Raw genomic sequence first — 24,255 nt, 5'->3', positions numbered from 1 at the left:
ATGTACACAAAATTTCACACATGGTGCACCGTGTTTTATCAAATTGTGCCACTCATAGCAGCAGCAGCACCAGCAGCAACAGCTTTTTTGTGTATGCATAAGTGTGTGTGTGTGTGTGTGTGTGTGTGTGTGTGTGTGTGTGTGTGTGTGTGTGTGTGTGTGTGTGTGTGTGTGTGTGTGTGTGTGTGTGTGTGTGTGTGTGTGTGTGTGTGTGTGTGTGTGTGTGTGTGTGTGTGTGTGCATCTGTGAGTATCAATGCGGCTGTGTGAGGGTGCGTCAGAGGAAAAAGGAAGTTGCGGGATGAAGTTAAAAGCCTCCAACACACTGCAGCTCTGCAGAACACCCACCACGGAAGAAAGACAGAACAAGAGCACTCTAGTCTGAAAATGAGATAATGAAAGCAAGGTGAACATCGAGGACGAAGACAGAGAAGTGCCGGGGAGAGAAGCTACTGAAGGTGAGGCCTCGCTGTTGTACCATCCTGTACTGTTAGAAAGTTACAGTTTCAGGTTCAGCTGCATTTTTTTTTTTTTTAAATTTCACTTAGTTTCAAGAAGGCTTCAGTGTTTTACCGAAAGGACGGGGCGGTGCACTGTTTGCTACGAAGCCGACTAAAGTGCTGCTGCATCGGTTTCAAACTGACTGAATAAAGTTCAGTTTCATGTCCAGATTCTAGTGTAGAAGAAAAAGAGGAGTGTTTAGACTGTGACAGGGTGTGATTCAGAGCTGCTTCATGTGTAAAATGCTGAAAACAGTCATCATGTGTGAATTCAGACAGTGAATATGTTTAATTGATATTCAGTGTAAATGATGAGAAGGAAAAAACAAACCTTTAATGGCTGCTGGTGAAGCAAAGTCATCTCTGATTGTCAGAGGTGTGTTAACCTACAATCTGACAAAGTTATTTTAGCAATAGCTGATGAATATTGTTATTTAACAAAGTCCTGCTTCACATCTGTGTGTGTGTGTGTTGTTCAGACAACAAAGATGGAGTTGTGGCGGCAGTGTGCGATGTGGCTGATCGAATGCCGAGTTCTTCCTGAGAACCACAGGGTCACATGGGACGGCGCACAGGTAGATGGCCTGTGTCACATACTACATGTATAGACAGGTTCCCATACACATCCTGTGTTGGTTCCTGAATTTAATTGTGTGTGTGTGTATGTGTGATTGTGCGTTTGAAAGGTGTGCGACCTGGCGCAGGCTCTGAGAGATGGCGTGCTGCTTTGCCAGTTGCTCAACAACCTGCTGCCACAGGCGGTCAACCTGAGAGAGATCAACCTGCGCCCACAGATGTCCCAGGTAACACACACACACACACCTTTTCCTGCTCCATTTCCATAGGACATTTCCTTAGCAACCAGCAGGCAGCATTGAAGCCCCGCAGCAGCCCGATAGGAAAATGCTGTGATCTGTATCTGTCAACCTCTTTTCCCCCAAAAGATCAAATTGTTTCATGAGTTTTGGAGGAATCAGTGTCACGAGTCTGAGGGAGAACGTGATTAGCACTGGAATCACATATGTGATTTATGATTCCTAAAAAAAAAAAAAAAAATTGTTTTTTATGAGACAGGTTGAAATGATCTCACTGTGCAGGCTGATATTTTATCGCTCTGCACATTTAGGACCTTTAAGACTTCTTGGTGTGGAAAAATAGTGATTTAGATTGAACATTTTGTTGGTTACAAAGAAAAACAACAATAATTTTGATTTGCATCTGGATTTAAAACTGTATAGATTCATACCAAAGCAGTTATTTACTATTATGTGCCAGATGTTTTTCCATTCAGATACAAAGAAGTGGTTGCTAATGAAAAAGGTTGATGTCAACACTTTATAGGAATAGTTTTAGACATTTTGGGAAATACCCATCTGTGTTTTAGACGAGAAGATTAAACCATTCTTCTGCCTTCTTGCTTACTGTAATATGATGCTACAGTCAGTTAATTTAGCTCAGGAACAGCAAGTTTGTTCACAACAGTGTACTTTTCTGTACAGAATGACACAAACAAGATGTGACATCTTACCAGCTTTGGACTGAAACCTGACTGTTTTCCTATTTCCCACCATTTAACCTACAGTAAGCTAACGGCTTATTGTTAATTCATATGTAGCTAACAAATATGAGAGTGGTGTTAAGTCTCTGCAAGAATGTGAATACATTATTCATCTGTTCCTTTTAGAAATCTTTTCAGAAAATTCTTGGGTCCATGTTAAAAAAAACCAAAAAACAATTGTCTTGTAGCTTCAATCACAGGCTCGTCTTTTCACCCCAAAACTCATTAAAAATATATTCTCAAGCTTTCTAGAGAGATCGTGCCACACTTAACATCCAAACACACAAGGAAAACTGGAGCGAGGAGAATGACACAGAAACTGGGTCAACCCTGAGTGGACACAGATCATTAGAAGAAACGTTTGTGTGGGCGAGACACGAGACAGACTCAAGTGTGACAAAGAAAAAGAGACGCTACGGTTGTGACGTGGTCGGCCATAACTTCTCAAGGGAAGTCCTTTAAAGCGCTTCTGGTAGGACTCGATGCCTGAAACATGCACTCGTCGTGGACGAGGAGGCGATTCTGCTTCGACACGTGCGATGTGAAACTCTGGGAAATCCTATGAGGTCAAGGGTGGTTAAGAAACATCCGGTGATTAACAGAAGACAGGAGTCCACTCTGACGCACACACACCTTATGAGAAATTGCGCAAGTAGAGGATCTTCCTTGTTGCCTGTTGCAGTAATGTTTTACTGCGGTGTGAGGAACTGTTGCAGGGCCCGAGGTCGTAGGCCTGTGTGTGTTAAGTATTAACTTCTGACAGAGAGATGCGAAGTGTGCTGCAGTATCAACCAGAACTCAACATTTCCCCTTTTTCTCAAATTAGAGTTCCGCATTTCCCACTGTCGAACAGAGAGAGAGAGAGAGATAGAGAGAGAAAGACAGAGAGAGAGCAGCTGCTTCAGGAAGTTATGTAAAACTGCATATGTCTGACCACCATGTCAGTCGCACTGTGCTCTGCGCTCTCTCTCTCTCTCTATATCTCTCTCCCTGTGGTTTCTTCTGTAGCTATAATTCAGCTTTTAAAAAATTCGGCCCCTCCATCTCTTATGATCTCTTTTAGCCTTAGGTGTGTCTGTAAACATCGCTGTTGCTCGTATGCATGTGGTCCGTGTGGCTGATGACCATGTGTACATACACTTTGATATAGGTTTTTAGAGTAACTATTTGTGGTTGTATGTACGTGGTAGACGCAGCTGGGTGTTAAAGTGAAGAGACCGAGATCATAATTCACACACAACGCTGTCGCACGGCCATGTTTAACTGTCGATTCTGTTCGACGTGTGCCTGCTGTGTGTGCTGTGTAACCTTGCGTGTTGTGATGTTTCTAAGATTGTTTCTTCTCTTATTATGCTGTAACTTGCTAAAGATGTGCATTTTAATGTTGCTGCCTGTGTTTTAAGTAGCCATTAGGATGAACATGGCATAATTATTACACAGTAATGGTGCCAGCTAATATGTGTGCTGTTGGGGCCTGTTGATTATGTTGATATTAAATTTGCATTAGAATAAGTGAAGAGGCAAGGCGAGGCAAGTTTATTTGTTTAGCCTATTTTTTACAAACAGTTTGTCTCAAAGGTCTTTACGCAGCATCATAACAACATCCTCTGCCCTTCGACTCTCACATCGACTGAGGAAGAACTCCCCACCCAGGATGGGCAGATGTGCAGTGGATGTTGTGTACACAGAAGAGAACAGTTTACATCATGGACTGTTGGATAAATGTGGATTGTTCAGCCAAAGAAGAGCAGCCAAATAGGGCAGAGGGTGTTGGATGCTTCACAGGTTGTAAAGCCCTCTGAAGAGAACTCAGTGCTATGCAATATATAAAACATCCTCAAACTGTCAAATTGACAAAGATGTTTTCTGAATTTGCAGCACATTTGTCTGTTTTGCAAGTTGCAGCAGTGCATTGAACTCTAAGAGCAAAAGTAATAAATGAGTAAGTGAACTGAATTAGTTGACTAACCAGTTAATGTCTGTGTTTAGTTCCTGTGCCTCAAGAACATCCGGACGTTCCTGGGAGTTTGTCAAGACAGGTTTAATCTCAAGAAGAATGAACTGTTCGAGGCCTTTGACCTGTTTGACGTACGGGACTTTGCAAAGGTAACACTCCAACACAAACACACACACACACACAAACACACACACCTACTGTACCTACCAGGAGTTGTGCTTGAATGTGTCTTTCTGCTCACAGATCTGACCTAAGACATAAAACATAAAACGACAACAAATATAGATAAAGAGCGATTGACTGTAAATAATTTGTGCAAAAGATGAAATAAACTAAACTAAACTAAAGAGAGATTCAGTTTCTCTGTGATCAGAATTCATTCATCCATCATCAAAGGCCAGTCGTCCTGGCTCAGATTCAACCAAAACATGACCAAACCATGATAGTACCACCAACAAGTTGTACAGATAAAAAAGCCTCTCATTTAGAAACCAAAAAAGTTCTATTTTGGTCTCATCTGTCCACAAAACCTTTTTATTTTTCTTGGTATCCTTCTAGCTTGTCCACATGACATGATCTTGAGCAAGCTGCAGACAGACAGCAGTGTTATTTTTGGAGAGTCGTGGTTTTTCTCCCTGCAGCTCTGCCAAAACACAGCGATGGTTGTTCTCAGTTCTCCTGATGGTGGTGTGGACTCATGAAGATAAGTTACTTGGAAGTTCCCCTGCGGGGTCCTTTATTATGACCTCACACAGTGAACCTACTAGCGTGTTTGGCGATCACTCCTGGGAACGATAACAACAGTGGTCATGAATTTGCACACGGTCGTTCTGATAGTGGATTAATGGAGCCCAAAACCTCTTCAGAGATGGTTTTGTAACCTCCTCCAGCCTCAGAAACCTCCTTTGTTTATGCCACGGTGCACCTCTGCAAACATGTTGTGAAGGTCAGACTTACATATTTGTACATCCGTGTACTTTCTCTGAACTCACTCTGATTTCACCTCTATGGCATGTTGTTGCCTTTTTGGGGGGATTGCATTGCCCCTTCAATCCTTTTTTTAAAATATAACTTGGGAAGTAACATGACAAGTCGGTGACCGGCTAAATGTTGGGCTGTTTCTTTTGGGTTGAATCAGTCCTTACAAGTGTTGTAGTCAAGACCACCTAACCTGAGACCGAGTCAAGACCAAGACTTTGAGGGGAACGAGATATACGAGAGGGGAACGAGATAATAATAACGCGGCTTGACATTACATTACTTTACATTATTCCTCAGCTAAAAAGAAAAGATGATTTTATATCAAAATCTATAACATATTTAATTGAAACAAAGTTTGGATTGAACAGAAGAGAAAAACCTGCTGAAGTCTCCCACTGCAACTGAGTTTTTCAGATAGTTACACAAACACTTCAACTTTTTTTTAGAACAGTGTTGATTATCATATATAGTTATTGAATGACATCACATAAACCAAAGTGAGCGTGTGACAGAGAGATTAAAAAAAGGTCCGGTTAAAAAAAAAAGATGTCACTGGCTGCAGCTGTGGTCTTGACAAGGCCAACTTTACCAAGACCGAGACAAGACCAAGACCTTGACAATGTGGTGTCAAGACCAAGATCGGACTCAAGTCCTGATAACTGGTAACACTGGTCCTTACTGGAGCTACACCTATAGTAGACGGGACACAGCACCAGCAAACGGTGTGGTAAGTGTCACTTTTAACATTTTTGATTGTAATACATTATCAAGTTCCCTAAACCTTGGGTGAAATATTTTTCATTATCATACTCAGTGATATGTGACATTGGATGATTAGATACTTTACCCACTCTTTGTTTTATTGATGTAAAAACACTGAGAGGAGTTCACAAACTTTCAAAAGCACCACCGCAACCTAACGCAGTGCAGTAAATATGAGCGCCGCTTCAGGGAAACCATTGTGCTCTCATATGCCAGTCAGTATGGTAGACGGCAGAAGCACTGCAGCTTGCAGACACCCACGTAGCCCCAACAGGAAGCACCGTGGTGATTTTCTAATTGAAGCGGCTCAGCGAACACATGAATTCAAGAATTTTAAGAGTCTTCTTTCACTTTCGTCGTCGTCGCCGTGCAGCCGCGGCACTTCAGTGTGAACAAGAGGGGATCCAGAATGTGCACTCTTTTGATTTGTGTGTTCAAAGTAAGAGGAAGCGTTTGTCTGTACGAGCGAAATGAGTCAACAGGAGGTGGAACCCTTAATCCTCAACCCGACTGAGGGGTCTTTTTTTTTTTCTTTTTTTTTTTTTTTTTTACAGTTTATTTAGTCTGTGTTCTTGTCACCGAGCTTCTCGTTTCACTTCGCTGCTTTCAGGCTGTCATCCACAGTGCAGTGAACTACATCGAACTGCACAGTGTGGTGGTTTATGGTGCAGGCTGTGTTATGATCTACACAGTATACAGTGGTGGGAACAACAATCAGACACTGAAAGTACATCATACCCCAGTACAAGTAAAAGTCCTGCACCCAAAATCTTACTTATTTACTCAATCATGCTTTACCAGTGTTAGATTTCAGTGTTGCAAGTGGTTGAGGTGCAGCTGGTTTTTGTGGCGCGCGTCAGGGTCAGAAGATAATTATCAGTGACAACAAGATGGTTCATGGAACTAGAAACTCTTTGTTTTTTTTTGTAAAAAGTTGCTTACTTTCACATCTCTGGTCGTCAAACAGCTGCTCAGTTCAACTATTTGAGAAGTTTCAAGGAGAAATCTTGATCATGTGACCCGACCAGATGTTGCTGTGTGAGGAGGAGTGTGGCACTTTCAGGCAGAGCTTGGTTACTTCCCCCCGACTTCTTTAGTCTTTATGCTAAACTGTGCTAAAACCAGATAACGATATATTCAGTGACAGTGAATGAACACATAATCCGAAACATGAAACGGTTTCTTTCAGGTTGTTAAATGGAAGTAAAGCTCAAAATCAGTCCATTCAGACTTTATTTTTTTTTTGCTTTTTTTTTCGTGAGCCTCTCCCACAGACTTTCACTTCTTGATACATGTCTTTCTTCCTTTCTCTATCTTGAATGAAAGTAGAAAACAAAAAAAAGTGAGAACTCTATCTGATTATCTGTTTTCTGTCTCTTCCAAAGAACAGCACCATATTAAAGTACTCTGATGATGATGTTTAAATTAAAGAGCGATTACTAGTTTATTTCTTGGGTACATCGCCATCGCTAAGGAGACACTGAGCACAGATGTGGGCTGAGCAACAGAGCTCGCTGAGACACGTCGCTGCTTAATCAGGGACGTGGATCACTTTCACTCAAAGTAGGATGTGACGAGTCGCAACTGAGTTTTGCTCCTGATCACATCTGTCAGTCATCATGACACTGGTTATCCCTGCTGCCACCGCCGCTCATCATCGTGAGATTGCATTTCACATTTTACACAGTCGGACGGAATGAAAGAGTGAAACCAGCTCAGAGGAGAGTTATTCAGCGTCAGTGTCTGAGGTGTGAAGCAGCTCTTTCTCTCTTTTACTCTCTCTTTCTCTTCTCTTTACCAGTCTGTGTGGCACTCTGCACAGGATATATATACTAACTGTATACTCATCTGTGTGTCTGTGTGACAGGTCATAGACACCCTGTCCATCCTGTCTCATTCATCCGTTGCCTTACAAAGAGGACTCCAGTAAGTAGTTCCCTTCCTGTGTTGCATAATTGAAGCACTAATGCAGTTTTATGCTCAGAATTTAAAAGCACCAAATAAACATGTAATAAATCATGTTATCATTATCTGCAGCTGTTTGACCAGTACTTACAATAAGCACATACATCTGCTTGTAATGAATAATGCATTGGATGTTTATGTACTGCTTTAATGCTAATTGTATAACTAAGGTCATGTATAATTAATCACTCGCTCGATAACGCTGCTCATCTTGTTGTTATTCTCCCTGCACTCTTCTTCCTTTTCCCACCTTCACCTTCTACTAAACACAAACCTACACACACACACACACACTCTCTCTTGCTGCTCCAGGCCTTTTCCTCTGGAGGGATGTGCTCCTGATGATGAGATCTACAGCGGCCTGTCAGACCAGATAGAGTGAGTCATTTTTTTTTCGCAGACATGTTACGAAACCAAACTTGAGGGATAAGAGAAGTTGTCAGAAAAAAACACTGTCTCTATTGGTAAATTGTTTTGGTCTGTTGCTCTTACATAGTTACACCAAAGATTTATCATCTCCAATACAGAGGGTTGAGTGCACGCTGAGTACAGCACATGTCAACTACAAGATGTTTAAATAAGTATAATTGAATAAAATTAATTCTGACGTGTGTGCATGTGTGTGTTACGTGTATCAGTGACACCGTGGACGAAGATGACGACTTGTACGACTTTGTGGAGGATGAGGAGAACGAAGGGGACGAGATCTATGAGGACTTGATGAGGACGGATGAACAACCTGAAACTGTGAGTGGTTCACATGCAACTTTAGAGATTCAGATTCAGACGAGCTGCGTTTAGTGGACCTCAGTCCAGATGGTCGTGTTTCTGCTCTTTTCACCTAAAAACATAACAATGTTTCTATTTCCTATAGGTCAGCACACAAAATCTGACCTTACTTTAAAAGCTATGAATATAATCTTGTGTTTTTCAACAAAAACTGTTTCCCAAATGTTACATTTGTTAAATTTATCTAGATAATCTACTGTCTACATTTGCTAAAATGTTAATTGAAGAATACATTTGCAAAATTGCCAGCCTGAACAGACATTAAATGCCAGATTTTAGCTCTTATTTTTTCTCAGTGGTGATACAAACATATTTTATTTTGGTCAGCATCCACTTGACACGCTCCATGTGTCCAACATTTCTTTTTCTTGTCTTATTTGATCAATTTCTAGTCTTATTTGATCAATTTCTAGAGACATGGGAAAGGAAAACACGAAGCTAATCTTACACTGTAGCAACACAGTATCTTTCTGCATATCTATAATCACTCTGATTCACTTTGCGACCCTCTGACTGTGGGTGTGTTGAGCCCCAGAGCTGTGCAGAGATTTCTGCAGTGTGTCTCCATCTGCAGATAGCAGCCTCATGCAGGAACAGCATTGTGTGTAAATGTCACCCCGCTACATAATTCATGTCGGCACAGGCTCATTCTGAGACACAGTGAAGACTGGAGTAAATGAAGAGTCAGTGTCGGACAGTTAACACAGACAAAAAGGCCATTCATTTTTTAGAATATGCAGCTGAAATATAAATGGCTCAGTATTTATCATTTCTTTATCGTCAAATATTTATGCATCATCTGGACAGTGAGTCCCACTGTGTGAGAAAAGCAATCTAGGCAGCAGTAAATATTTTCATGACACAAGGAGAAGATGCACAAAATGCTGACAAACCATTGCATCAACACGAGAGAGATCTAAAAAAAACAAAACAATAAAGAGTAAATGGTGAAATTAAAGTCCAGCTGCAACTAACCCACACACAAATTTCTATGTGTGACAACCTGTATATGCACAGTAAATAATAATAAAGACATATGTAAAAGAAAAAAAAAAACTACATTGTAGATATTAGAACAATTTAATATACAAATGTGCATGTTTGAGTGATCTAAGTGAATCTTAGACTTGTTGTGTGTGTGTTCATGCAGCAACAGAAGACCGGCGTAGACAAGCGAGAGTGCTGCCTGCAGGAGATCAGGTCGACGGAGGAGAAATACTCGGATACACTGGAATCTATATTACATGTGCGCAAGCGTCAGTGCAAATCACACCTACAGTACAGACCAGCAAGCAAATGGACATTCGTCTTTACGTTTAAAGACAAATTAACAAAAACGTCTTCTCTCTTTTCTTTTTTTTGAGCAGCATTTTATGAAACCTCTCGAAAAGTTTCTCAACGAACAAGACATCGAGAGTATCTTCATCAACATAGAGGTACAGGAGGAGATTGTCCGTACACTCACACACCTGGTTATGTTGACGGGTCTAACTTCACCTTTTAGCATTGTTAACCTGTTTTCTGTGTGTGTGTGTGTGTGTGTGTGTGTGTGTGTGTGTGTGTGTGTGTGTGTGTGTGTGTGTGTGTGTGTGTGTGTGTGTGTGTGTGTGTGTGTGTGTGTGTGTGTGTGTGTGTGTGTGTGTGTGTGTGTGTGTGTGTGTGTGTGTAGGAGTTGGCCAACACCCATCGTGGTTTGTTGGAGGAGGTCCGGAGCTCCATCCTGGGTTATGGAGCGAGGAATCTCTACCAGGTGTTTTTGAACTACAAGGAGAGGTAAACAAGACACACACATGTTTATATTATCTGCTGTACAGTAACAGTGGAGATTAGGGATGTCATGATTACTTGTTTTCACAATTAATCGTGGTATTAGATGCCACAATTAATTAATCATAAAGATTCCTAAATACCGCCACTTTCCAAAAAGATTATGTCTGAACCATATGGGCAGATTGATTGATTGATTGATTGATTGATTGATTGATTGATTACGGTATACTTTATTTATCCCCAAGGGGAATGAGTTTGTGACAGCAGCCTTAAAAAGAAGAAAAAGCAAAGCAAAAAGCTCTCTGTCTGCTGGGCAAAATAACAGATTAAAAAGTGCTTGCTGGTAGACAAATGAAAACAATTTTAAAGTGCACAGGGGTTTAAAAGTGCAACAGACATAACAAACTAAATAGAACTGTTAAAAAATCGAATTGACATAGGGATAAAAGACCTTCGATAACGCTCAGTTTTGCACTGGGGGTGTTTCAGATGTGCACCAAAGTAAAGGTAAATGCACAGATACTGGTCTATTTACCTAATGAGTCTTTAAAGAGGAGGAGAGCGCACACCTGTATTGATGAGGTGCTCACAAACGAAAAATAAACCGAGGAAAAAAAGGGATGTGGCACACTCGTAGCCTCAGATGCAAAAATATTTATTCAAGCTGTGTTAAAAACCAACGTCTCAACCAAAATGTGCATCTGAGGCTACGAGTGTGCCACATCCCTTTTGTTCCTCTATTTACCTAATGAAACATTGAATTGGTAGGAATTTAAATGTTGGCGTGTCATTTGTAATTAAAAAGCTTTTGCTATAGATGACAATTAATGACTTGGATATTTCCAATATTTTGTGTAAATAATTAATAATGTAAGTACCGGTATATTTTGACTATATTTGATTTTCCACATCCATAGTGTCGTGAAACTATTTTAATGCATAAATAATCAGATAATAATCGTGATAATCGTAATACCGTGATTATTTCTCTGACAATAATCGTACCAACAAAATCTCTAATCGTGACATCCCGAGATACATGTGTTTTTAATAATAATAATAATAATTTGCCTTTTAAATCGTTGACTCCCTCAGGCTGCTACTGTACGGTCGATACTGTAGCCAGGTGGAAACAGCGGCCAAACACCTCGACAAGCTCTCGAACACGAGAGAGGATATCAGGATGAAACTGGAGGTGAGGAAGGTTTTACACTATTTCTTTTTTTTTTTTTTTTAAGTATATATATATTTTTTTGCCTTTATTATTTTTTTTTTGCACTTGACTTGAGCCATTTTAAATGTGGAAGTTGTGTGTCTATACTGTCTCTGTGCTGTCCACTGTTTATCTGTCATCTTATGTCTTTTGTCATTTTATGTAGCAGGTATTTTAGATTGTGGTCTAAATCTGGTGCAACCATCTCCTCATTTCTTGCAAATGATTGATATCATTGCACACTGTGCCTTAAAGCAGAAGTAAGCGATCCGATCGTTTTGGCTAACTTCTTGTCAGCGGATATATATATTAAAACAAACATTCCGCTTACATCTACTTTAATGAACTAAACTTAGGACGGCCCAGAGTCAGTTGACCATGTTGTAGTGTGCAGCAGTGCTCGCCAGAGAGGGATTGTGTACTTGTGTGTACACTGTGACTTTTATCACTGTGTTGTTTTTAGTAGCTTTACTAGCTGTGTTTTTGTTGTTTGTAGCTTGATGTATGTGCGAACAGAGTTGGTTGCAGCGTGGCAGAGTCATGACTTGACACAAGGTCATTTATCGCACCTCTTTTTCCTCTGATATTTTTAACCATAAAGATTTAGTATTTGTTAAACTTTCCCAGAGCCAGGGAAAAGCTACTTTTATGAGTGTGATAACGGGCTGAGTCAGCATCTTCAGGGAAAGATGCACAGTGATGAGTCATGGGCAAAACAATCCAGAAACAAACCAGGAAGAGAGAGAGAAACTGCTTTTTTTTTTTTTGGCGTTTGTGCTGTGTGAGCAACTTTCACTGGACTGTGTGATTCTTCCATCCGGTGCCACGATCAGTTCACAATATGACTTGTATAATAAATATGAACAAACATTTGCCTGCCAACACATTAACTTTACCTTTAAGTGTCCATTTTGATGACACCATGCACAAATAGCGAGCTTTGTGTAGTGATGAACAATATTCAAATTTAGTGGTTTAATGATGTGTAATACAGTGAGTGATGATAAATAATAATGAGTCCTTTGAACCAGATTTACAGATGTGGCTTTTCTACGTAACCCTGGTCTACAGTGGAAATGACTCCTGAGCCGCAGCGTAGGCGGATCGATCCCTAATCGCTTTTAGTGTCAGTGGGATTGATTAGGGATTAGATCACATCCTGGGCACATGTTGCATTTCTCTTAGTGCTGCAGTATTTGTTTCTGTGTCATCATGTGCAGTGATGACCTCAACGTTCATTTACCACAAGAAACACACACAACAAGCTGATGTTTAAACATGCGTGTGATTAAGTAATTAATAAGTAGAGAATAATAAATAAAGAAATGTATCATGATAATTAGAATATATGAATCAGTAGCGTATTTATTATTCAAAACAGAGTCAAAACCAGGCCTTTAGATCTCTATGTTGGTGTATACAGTTGCATCTCAATAAATTATAATATCATGGAAAAGTCCATTTCATGTAGTTCAAGCCAAATAGCCTCAACCAAGTTATGGTGTGCATATAAATGGGCCGACATTTCCATGTTAAACATGTTTTTTTTTTATTGGTCTTTTGTAATATTCAAATTTTATGAGATACTGAATTTTAGGTCTTCATTAAACGAAAGCCATAATCATTACAATTAAAGAAATTAAATTAATAAAGACATGAAATGTTTAATTCTATATCTATATAATGTATTAGTTTCACTTTTTAAATTGAATTACTGACATAAAATAAACTTTTTCATGATATTATAATTTATTGAGATGCACCTGTATATGTGTATATGTGTCACATCCAGGTGAATCATTACATGCATAAAAAGTCCACCCCACCACAGTGGGTTTATATGTTGGATACGATCTTTGGTCAGCAGGGGAGAAGTGACTCAAGTCGGCGTCTGCCATTTAACCTCCTTAAAACATGGAGGTGTTTTATCACTGCAGATGTTCACCTCCCTCTCCTTCTCCCCCAGGAGTGTTCAAAGAGAGCAAACAGTGGTCGCTTCTCTCTCAGAGATTTACTCATGGTCCCCATGCAGAGAGTCCTCAAATACCACCTGCTGCTACAGGTACGTGTGTGGCCGTGCTACATCTCGGTTATCTTTCCTCTGTGAGCTCTATACCCAGCAGCTGCAGTGTGATGTTGTTGTGAGTTTGTTTGTGTTGTTATGTTTGTGCGTGCAGGAGCTGGTGAAGCACACCACTGACGCGACAGAGAAGGAAAACCTACGCACAGCTCTCGATGCCATGAGGGTAAGAGAATGTGTGTATTTGTGTTAACGTCATTATCTGACTTAACATTTATGATATTTCATCAAGCGTGTGTGTGTGTGTGTGTGTGTGTGTTTCCAGGACTTGGCGCAGTGTGTGAACGAGGTGAAGCGAGACAATGAGATCATCAGGCAGATCACCACCTTCCAGTTGTCCATAGAAAACATGGTGGGGTTTCACAGTTTCACTTTAACATTTTTCTTTTTAACATTAAATTATTTTTAGCGGTTATATAATATATGTAGAAAAAGAGGAAAGTATCTGCAAACAAGTTTCAGTATTTTTCATCAGCACATGAGTTCAGTGGAGTCTTTATTTTGTTCATCAGGGCCGTCTGTAACATCTGTGCTGCACCACTGCTGATTGGCAGAGTGTGTAGTCCTTTCTGTAGATCTCAATGTAACGCAAACACACAGGAGCCGTTATAGCAGTTATATAATATATATTTCCTCTCCTCTGATCTTCAGACTCAGTCTCTCGCGCTCTTCGGTCGGCCTAAGATGGACGGAGAGCTGAAGATCGTCAGCTCAGAGAAAAAGTCCAAACAGGACAGGTGTGTTGTGTTTTCTTTTACATGTCCTTGTGTACTGTGCATATTTCACGAGTTAACATCAAGTACCTGACCTCTTGTTGTCCCCTTTTGTGTGTGTGTGTGTGTTTTGCTGTGTCCGTCAGGTATGCGTTCCTCTTTGATAAAGCCATGTTTGTATGTAAGAAGAAGGGCGGAGAGAGTTTTGAGTTGAAGCACGTCATTGAACTACAGCACTACCAGATACGAGACGAAACCGCCGGAGAGAAGGACAATAAGAAGGTCCTCAGCTTCCTTCAGTCTGTAGCACCGGTTTATACCAGATAATACATATATGATGACATCCATGAGGCTGACTGTGTGTGTTTTTATCTTTTTATGTGTGTATTTGTGTGTGTGAGCAGTGGTCCTACTCTTTCCTCCTGCTGGACGGCTACGGGAGATCCGGGTACGATCTATTCTTCAAAACCAGAGAACTGAAGAAGAAATGGTTGGAGCAGTTTGAAATGGCTGTGTGAGTTACACGCATAAAACTTGCCGTGTGTGTGTGTGTGTGTGTGTGTGTGTGTGTTATGAAGCCTGATGATGTTTATACAACACTGGATGTTGGGCGCTGCAGCCTTCCTCCTCCTCCTCCTCCTCCTCCTCCTGCAACACTCAAGTCAAAGTCAGTTTTCATTTGTGAATTCATAACAGAAGTCATCTCAAGGCTCTTTTCAGATACAGCCTTAGACCTTCTATTTGAAATATTATTTACAGAGACCCAACATTTCCCACCAAGAGCAGGCACATGATGAGAAAAAATATATATTTTTAAGAGGCAGAAACCTCAGGGGAAGCGGCCATCTGCCTCGACTGGTCGGGTTGGGAGAGGCAGAACAAGAAAGAAAGAGAAAAAGACCAGCAGCGTGGTAGTAATATTAATAAGAGTGATAGTAGGGACAACAATATTTTGAATAGTAAGTAAGTAAAATCGTATTTATATAGCACTTTTCTCAGAGATACAACGGAGTAATAGGGCCACATTGAGAAATAAAAAATTCACAGATCTCGAGAATAAAGTCATTGTATTACAAAGTGCCAATTTTATGAGAAAAAAGCAGCAATTTCCTCCAAGTCCTCCTGGTTCTTTCTGCAGAGTAGATGCATTTTCTTGCATATTCTTTTCAAAGTCCTGGTACTGATGACAATGTGGTGCTAATGGGCCAAAGGATTAAGTATCAACCATATACAACTTCACAAAATGCTCCACAGCCTCATTTTAACAACTTTCCTCCTCCAAAACAACAGGTTAAAATATTATAACTTTATTCATGTAATACAACTTTTTTCTCGTAAAACTATGGCTTTATTCTCGAAGTCTGTGAATGTTATTTTCTCAATGTGGCCCTAATACTCTGTCGTACAGAGAGAACTAATAAAGTGCTTTACATGGTTAAAATACAAAATCAAAATCAACAGACGGAATTAAAGCAAAAATACACAGAATAGATTACAGTAACTGTAATAATGGAGGCTAGTAATTGTAGTTTACCTGTATAAAAGTCTCTAAAATCTCCTATAGGAAATATATTTTTCTAATAATAACGGATCTAACGAGCGATTGGCTCCAGCCCCTGTGTGACCCCATAATGATCAGCAGCAGCAGCTGATGGATGGAGGATGGATGACTGTAATGTGAAAGGGGTCACTTGCGGTTCCAAACCCACAGAGAGTTACCACGCGACTCAGCACTTCCCCTGATCAGTCTCGGGGTTTAAAGCGACTGTGCCACAGCAGGTTTTTCTTTCTCTGACTCTCACACTGTCATTTCTTGTCACAATAAGAGCTCAACAACACCACTGTACAGCATCAAACAGCCACAGACAGGTGGAGACCAACAACTACTGTAGCTGAACGCTCCGCTATGTTGAGATGTTTCCCTCAAGAGACCAAAAACAAAGAGATAGAGAAACAAGAGATAAAAGATAAACAACTGCAAGTTTAGTTTGATTTTATTGATTCACAAAACAAGTGAATAAGTCGAGCTGTAGCCACTTGTCATTTATAGATTTGTGTTGCAGTTTTGCGGCTTGCTCACTCAACCCCATCGGAAATGAACAGATGATTTGTTGATTATATATATATGTATTGTATCTTATCTACATTGTGTAGCAACAACTGTTGCTATTTTGTTGCTAGCCAACATGGACAGCCACGATAAATTAGTTACTTCCACCATTTAGCGTTACAGTGAAAACTTCCTCTTTGTTTGCGTTGGCTAAAACAGCTGTGCTTCACGGTTGCAGGTCAAATATGTGTCCAGAGAACTCGACGGCCAACAACCATGACTTCCAGATGCACTGCTTCGAGGAAACCACCTCCTGCAAGGCCTGCGCGATGCTGTTAAGGTACTTCTGTCTCCCTGTCTGTTCCTCTCGGCATCTCTCCAAGCTCCAATTTAAAAAACAAAACAAACAAAACAAAAAACAGAAAAAAACAAAAACACCACAGACTCGTCTGCTGAGGCTGAATCTCTCCATCTGTCGTCCTCAGAGGGATATTTTTCCAGGGCTACCGCTGCACACGCTGTAAAATGGCTGCACATAAAGAGTGTTTAGGCAGAGTCCCTGCCTGCGGACGAAACTCAGGTCTGTTCACATAAATACTAAAAACTACTACTAAAACTACCTCGAATTATCACAACCGAGCAAAAAATTATCACTTCTTACGTTGATCGTCCTCTTAAAATTACAGATCATTCTGGCACTACGAAGAAGGTAAGACTACGCTCATCTTTGCCACTGTGGATATGTTTTATGTTTCTATTCTTTTTTCGAGGTGATGAATCAGTATTTTACATGTCCCCGTTTTTTTTAATTGACCTCATGCAGAAACATAAAACGTTTATCTTTCGTCCCTTCAGAATAAAACACAGAAGTCCGGACATTCCAGCGTTGGTAAGGACTTTGTGATATCATTTAGACAAAAAAACTAAAGAGCTTTCCAGTGTATATTCCTCCTCAATATTGAAGAGTAAAGGAAGTATCTGCTGTGCTTTCACTTCCTGTCACTTCTCCTCCCTGACACCTCAACACCTTTTCTCTCTCTCTGTCTCTCTCTCTCTCTCTCTCAGGATTTCCTAAGATGGAGGTATGTCAGGAGTACTATGCCTTGCCTCCGCCTCCTGTGGGCTTTGGCCAACCGCTTCACCTCTCCAAAGGTGACATCATTGAGCTGACCCGGGCTGATGCCGAACTGCCATGGTGGGAGGTAACGTTTAAAATAAAATAAAAAAACAAACAAACTAAAAAAATTTAAGTCAAGCACACATAAATCTGCATTCTGAAAACTAACAGGGTCACGCATTATTGTCGTTTTGTTTTCAAGCCTTTGTTTCCTGTGGTTCTTGTGTAGGTGTGAAATGCTTTTGTCATTTTCAGTCTCTTTTGTCTTTTTTTCCCCCTTTCTGCATCTCATCTCTTGCTCGCACTTCCGCCCTCGTGCCCGTAGCTGCTGCTCTTCTGTCTATTTGCTTTGTTTGTTTTCTTTTTCTTTTTCTTTTTTTTTCCGTTACAGTGCGATTTATATGAAAAGTTTTGGTTTGGAAAATACATCAGAACCTAATCTGGGCTGGATCCCATGTCGCTGCTTCAGTGTCAGGGGCCCTGGCTTTAAATGGTGCTGAACACAAACACAAGAGATAGTAAAGATCCTTTTTTATTATTTACCCGATATCCGAGGTGCGTTTTGGGAAATTGTCAGTAATACGAAGTCTTTGTGGCAGAACGGCTACAGTTTGTCACTCTGTCGAACAACAAGAGCCACAATATTTACATAAGCAAACAAAACTAGTTTAATGCGCATACAAATACAGTGTGGATTGCCTCAGATCAGATCAAAATCAGCTGCAACTGGGTCATTTTGTTGTTTCAGGAAGAATTTTTGTTTATAAGTTACAGTGTTGATCTGCTGATTCATTCATGTGTTGCAATAACTGTGCTGCGTCGCTGCTCCGCCCAGTCCGGCCATGTGATTTGTTGTTGTTGTGTGTGTGCCACTCAGGGAAGAAACCTCACATCTGGTCAAATGGGATGGTTCCCCTGCCAAAAGGTTCAGCCCTACGTCGCTGTGAGTACGACCCCACATGACATCATCATCATTGTCACTCACCATGAAGCTTTAAAGGGATAGTTCACCCAAAATTAAAATTTCACTCGTTATCTACTCACCCCACTCACGTCGACTAAGGGCTGGGAGAATTTTCAGAGTCCTCCGTGCCTTCTCTGAGTTACGGGGGGGGGGGGGGGGGGGGGGGGGTCCGCGCAGCAGTATTTGTCCATATAATGGTTGTGAATGGATACCACTTTTCTTCGTCCAAAAAGACACACCAAAAAACATCCAAATACCTCCATATTGCTCGTCTGTAATGTTCCTCTTGTATTGAAGCCCCGACATGAGAAATTGTTCCGTCGGTCGGTGCAAATCACGCGAGATTTGCACTGACACAGGAAGAGCAGTGAACTGAGACACTGGGAGCTTCCGCTACAAACAAGCTTAAAATATATACTTATTTAATTTTTTTCGGAACAATTTCTCATGTCGGGGCTTCAATACAAGAGGGACATTACAGATGAGCACTATGGAGGTATTTGGATGTTTTTGGTGTGTCTTTTTGGACAAAGAAAAGTGGTATCCATTCACAATCATTATATGGACAAATACTGCCGCGCGGACCCCCCCGTAACTCAGAGAAGGCACGGAGGACTCCGAAAATTCTCACAGCTCTTAGTTGACATGAGGGTGACATTTGAATTTTGGGTGAACCATCCCTTTAAATGACACCAAAACACAATTTTGTGCAAAGCAACATTTCCCTCTTATAAAAATTTAAAAAAGAGAGAAACATATTTACGTTACTGAAACCACCGTAAGTAGTGTTAGCAATTGAGGAACCAGGGACAGACCTTTGCGCAACGCCTAACCCTCTGTGTGATCTCCCTGTTTTCCCAGAGACCGACGTCTGACCTGTCGCCCTTCAAATGGTGAGTATCGACAGGAACTGCTTTAAATCACTTGTACCCCGAGCCGCTGACACCAGCAGCCACAGAAGCAGAAGAAGCACTTTTTTTTTTTTTTTTTTTTGTTCATTTTCCGGCAAACTGCATCATTGTGCAACTAATGGGATCTGGCGGCGCACATCATCATTTTCCATGTGTAAAATAACCTTTTCTTAATATTAGTCATTTAAGTCATAATTTGTCATCTAGTCAACGTTCTCCGCCCCGCAGTGCGATCATAACAACGATGTGCTGACTCAAAGTGCTGCAGATAATAACGTATAAAATTTAAAAACAGCTTGTGACACAGTCGGAACGTGAAGCATTTGAAAGCATTTGGCTCCATCTGGTGGTGATGAGGAGCGACTACACCGATTTGTATTGCATCACAAAATCAGCCCTATTTAGCATTTATAAGCAGTATAGAGACATTTAATACACTGTTTATTACACAATATAAGGCAGTTGTAAGTAGCTGTAAGAGCCTGTTGGTGACTCTGTCAACAACTGTGACTGCTACTGAGGCTGCTGTATTAAGACAGTTGTAATAATAAACAAATGTTCAAAGGGAGGTTATAATTGATGATAATTATTGTGCATCAATAAACATGTCCTCATATGCAACGACATAATAGTATTTTATAAGCAAATAATTGACTATTTGTGTACTAAACTGAGGTACATCAAGTAAAGTGATGCTATAACTTTTTAAAATGTATTGAAACAATAATTGCTGGATTACGTTAATTAATTAAACTGTCAATGCAGAAGCAGAACAACTAACAGGTAAAGTGAGAGAAACCCACTGGGTGTGTTGAACTGAACAAGGGCGAGTGTTATTTCTAACAATTTCAGTTTTCCTCTTTTACGTTGAGGATTGTCTTATATCCTGTTTTAAAAGTAACTTCATTTATCAGAGCAAAGAATGAGGTTTCAGTTCTTGATTTTGGATCGTGTGTTTTTTCAAGGTTTGCCGGGAACATGGACAGAACCGCCGCCAAAAACCTGCTGATGTCCCGCTCTGATGGGACGTTCCTCGTGAGGCAGAAAGATGGAGGAGAGTTCGCCATCAGCATCAAGTGAGTCTCCAATCAGTTCATCAGTAAATAATTACAACTTTTATTTTTAAGTAGTTATTTTTTATCACTTTGATAATACAGTGACACTTTAATTATTACTTTACCGGTAATTATTATTACTATTTTTTTTACAGCTTTTTTAAAAGAAGGTCACTGAAACGCTGTCAGATCAGTGGTTGTATGGAACAATGATCAATCGATTAGTTGATAAGTCAGCAACTCATCTTTTTCAGCTGTTTGATGGCCATTTTTCATAAGTTTATATACGAAATAATTCATTGTTTAAAGGGCAGTAGTATTATTATATATATGACCTAATTATTTTTTTTGTTTTTGGTGTTTTTTGTTTGTTTTCTCTTTTTATGATTTTCATTTCAAATATTTTCATGTTCAAATGATATCAATAATATTTCTATAAGTAGCCATTTAAGGCCTAGTTGTACACATTAATGCTGAATAATGTTCTCAGCCTGACTTGGATAAATTGCTAGATGTATTTAAACTCAAGTTTCACTTCCTCTGAAAGAAATTCAACTAATGTAATAAGTACACATTGTCACCAGCTCTTATCATATGAAACCTGCTCACTGCAGAAGTGGAAGAATCAATTTTCCTTTTTTTTATTTCATTTTGAGAGCAGCAGCTTCACCGTTCAGCTGTGAAACTAAAACACTAAACGACGTCCAACGTTTCAACATCTTTGTGAGCTGTGTGTGAACTCTCCCGTCAGTGTTACTGCTCTCTGATCTGATCATCTCTGTTTATCTCTCCCAGGTTCAACATGGAAATCAGACATATTAAAATCACGTCCGCTGAAGGCCTGTACCGCATCAATGATAAGAAAGCATTCAAGGGTTTAGTTGTAAGTTCAGCAGCTTCATATCAAACATCAAACACCGAAACTGTCTCTCACATTGTGGATTTACAGTTGACCTGATTTCCTTCCCCCCAAACACGACCAAACATCTTTGTCACACGTTTCCCACGCTGCTCTCCTCCTCGTCCTCCTGTCACACTGGTGTTTGTTTGTTTTTTTTATCTCCTCTGCTTTAGGAGATGATTCAGTTTTACCAGCAAAACTCTTTGAAGGAGTATTTCAAGGATGTGGACACGACGCTGCGGACACCGTACAAACAACCAGAGCAAAGCGACTCGTCTAACAACACACCGAATAGCACGCCAGGTACAGTTTGTCTCTGTCACTGACACAAACTCCACATCGCCACCACGTTGATGAGGAACTATGCAGGATTTGTAGCTTAAAGGGATAGTGCAGGGATAGAGCTGCGAGCTGCTCAGAGCTACGCTACGGAGGCTCATGGGATTTCTTGGTTTCCCTCATCCAACTCATCAAATACACAATCCAACAACTCCAAAACGCTCTGGTGGACAAGTTGTGACCTGCACATTCACCACGCTATGAGATAATAACGTAACGTTACGAGACAGAGTTGTTTTAGAGGTAAATGCAGAGACTGCTTGCTGAAAAACTGCCCCCGACGGTAACGCGCATCAGCAGTTTTGCATGAATTTACCTCCGTTCTGTTATTATCTCATAGCGTGGTGAATGTGCAGGCCACAACTTGTCCACCAGAGCGTTTTGGAGTTGTTGGATTGTGTATTTGATAAGTTTGATGAGGGAAACCAAGAAATCCCATTAGCCTCCATAGCGTAGCTCTGAGCAGCTTGCAGCAAAGAGAAAAAAAACAGGCTTTTCCACTGAGTCCTCCTATACATTGGTTTATCCCTGATAAATAACTATAAATAATAAAAGTGAACCTCGCTCTGGAGAGAAAGTCAGAGGATTATAAAAGTCAGTAGGATTCATCCTCATGGGACTGTGTTTTTACCAAATTTAAAAAAAGCAATTCATGAAATAGTTGTTGAGATATTTTAGTTTGGAACAGACCAACACTGCTGTTAATAGAACACAGTGACACACTGTGACCTGAAAATCCTCCAACCAGCACCTGTGAAGCTGGAAAATGAGCCACTATGTCTTTGAAAGAAGACAGGTAAAAGGTAGAATAAGAAGAACTTTATTAATCCCCAAAGAGAAATTCAAAGAAGTCTGTAACTCATCTATTTAACAAAGAATTATGAAGTCTGATGGCTATGGGTATAAAAGATCTTCTGTATCTCTCTGTCCTGCAACGAAGAGAGAGGAGGGAGCCGTCCACCACCGTTATTTCTTTGGTCTATCAAGGTGTTACGAAGTGGATGATCCAAGTTGATCAGGGAGAAATGAGAAGATGCTGAGGATTATAAAGATATTTTATACCCATGGTTGTCAATAAAAAAAAGAAAAGAAATCTCTAAATGTCCAACTTGTTATTTTGTTGATTTTTTAAAAAGTTTTATCTTATTTTATTCGCTCCGTCACACAGGAGGCAGCCTGAGGAGTTTTGGCGTGGCGAGGGCCAGGTACGACTTCTCAGCCAGAGACCGCTCGGAGCTGTCGCTGCAGGAGGGAGACACCATCAAGATCCTCTCCAAGAAAGGCCACAGCGGTTGGTGGAAAGGAGAAGTTTACGGCCGGGTGAGGAGGCATTTACCACCACAACCACACATTAAAAAAATCAAAACAAAACACAGTTTGTGCTTTGAAGGCGTTATTTGTTTGTATCTGACCTGCGGTGCTCCTGTTCCGACAGGTGGGCCTCTTCCCGTCCAACTACGTGGACGAGGATTACTCCGACTACTGCTGACGTGGCTCCAGAGGAGACGCGAGGACCTGAACTGTTTGTGAAGGAGGAGTCTGTGTGATACGTGGTTTCCATCGATTGCATTAACCCATGTGCACGAGTGTGTCTGTGTGCGTGTGAGAGAGATGCTGTTACTTGTGATCTAATGAGTGTCTAGTGATGTGAATAAAACTTTTTTCAGCTCATATGTTGATGTCTGGTTCGTGTATGTGCAACAACTTCAAACCATGGGTATAAACCAGCTCCGGTAACAGTCTGAGCTCCCGGTTGGAAAAATTTTGTGTTTTTTTTTTCATTACACCAAAAATTTTAAACAAATAATTGGGTGAACAACGATACTGTTGGAGACAATGTGGACGACTGAATGCTGAACACTCAAATACGCCGCCCGTCTAAAAAGAACGTCACACACTCTTAATATTTTGTTGGACCGCCTTTAGCTTTGATTACCGCACACATTTGATGTGGCATCGTTTCAACAAGCTTCTGCAATGTCACATAATTTAATTCCATCCAAAGTTGACTCTCAATGGGGTTCAGGTCTGGACTCTGTTACCACATTTCTCCCTTGAAGATGATGGTTCCCCACTCTCCTTCCAGTTTATAATAATGCGTTGGACAGTTCCTAACCCAATCAACCCTTCTGAAACCGATTAACTTCTTCTCCACGATCACAAGATGCGTCTTCTTACATGGTTGTTTAAGAAATGAGACTGCATCAGTTAGGGTTAGATAAGTTGTTGCCAGCTGAAACATAATCATCCATGCAATAATTATCCAATAGGATGGGAGGCTCTTACCTATTAGCTAAGTTAAATCCAAGTGGTGACTCTTTTTTTTGACAGACAGTGTGTTTTGGACATGTATGAAAATATGGATATTTCGAGATGAGGTTCTGGGAGCCATGGGGGAATTTTTTGGGATACAATATCCCTAATGATCCCAGGTTTATATATCTAAGACTGATTCCGGACGGTGTAATAGGTAAAGGAGATTCTTCTATCTCTTGCGGCTAAGAAAGCCATTACAAGAAGTTGGCTAAAAAACTGATCCACCTGGACTGAGCCACTGGCTGGACATTGTTGAAAAAAATACAGTATGATCAATGGAACAAATTACCTACAGTCTAGAAACTAAAACAGAGC

At 40.5% G+C, this 24,255-nt stretch overlaps 1 protein-coding gene across 1 annotated transcript; it reads left to right on the top strand.

Moving 5' to 3' along the window:
• Positions 1-275: 275 nt before the first annotated feature.
• vav1 (vav guanine nucleotide exchange factor 1) lies at positions 276-23,295 on the top strand. The gene is made up of 29 exons (XM_083976359.1): positions 276-457; positions 979-1,074; positions 1,186-1,302; positions 4,047-4,163; positions 7,625-7,683; positions 8,035-8,100; positions 8,361-8,469; positions 9,662-9,757; positions 9,879-9,947; positions 10,181-10,284; positions 11,377-11,476; positions 13,461-13,556; positions 13,672-13,740; positions 13,840-13,926; positions 14,226-14,311; positions 14,434-14,569; positions 14,692-14,801; positions 16,576-16,677; positions 16,823-16,917; positions 17,024-17,046; positions 17,193-17,226; positions 17,403-17,539; positions 18,332-18,397; positions 19,280-19,311; positions 20,295-20,405; positions 21,180-21,267; positions 21,459-21,588; positions 22,793-22,944; positions 23,060-23,295. The coding sequence occupies exons 2-29, from the start codon at positions 988-990 to the stop codon at positions 23,111-23,113; spliced, it is 2,532 nt and encodes an 843-aa protein (XP_083832485.1). The 5' UTR covers positions 276-457; positions 979-987; the 3' UTR covers positions 23,114-23,295.
• The last annotated feature ends 960 nt before the right edge of the window (positions 23,296-24,255 follow it).

This window comes from Trachurus trachurus (genome assembly GCF_905171665.1).
Source record: "Trachurus trachurus genome assembly, chromosome: 1".
NCBI classification, from domain to species: Eukaryota; Metazoa; Chordata; class Actinopteri; order Carangiformes; family Carangidae; genus Trachurus; species Trachurus trachurus.
The sequence above is the reverse complement of the archived record's forward strand: the minus strand, read 5'-3'. Positions and strand labels throughout refer to the sequence as shown.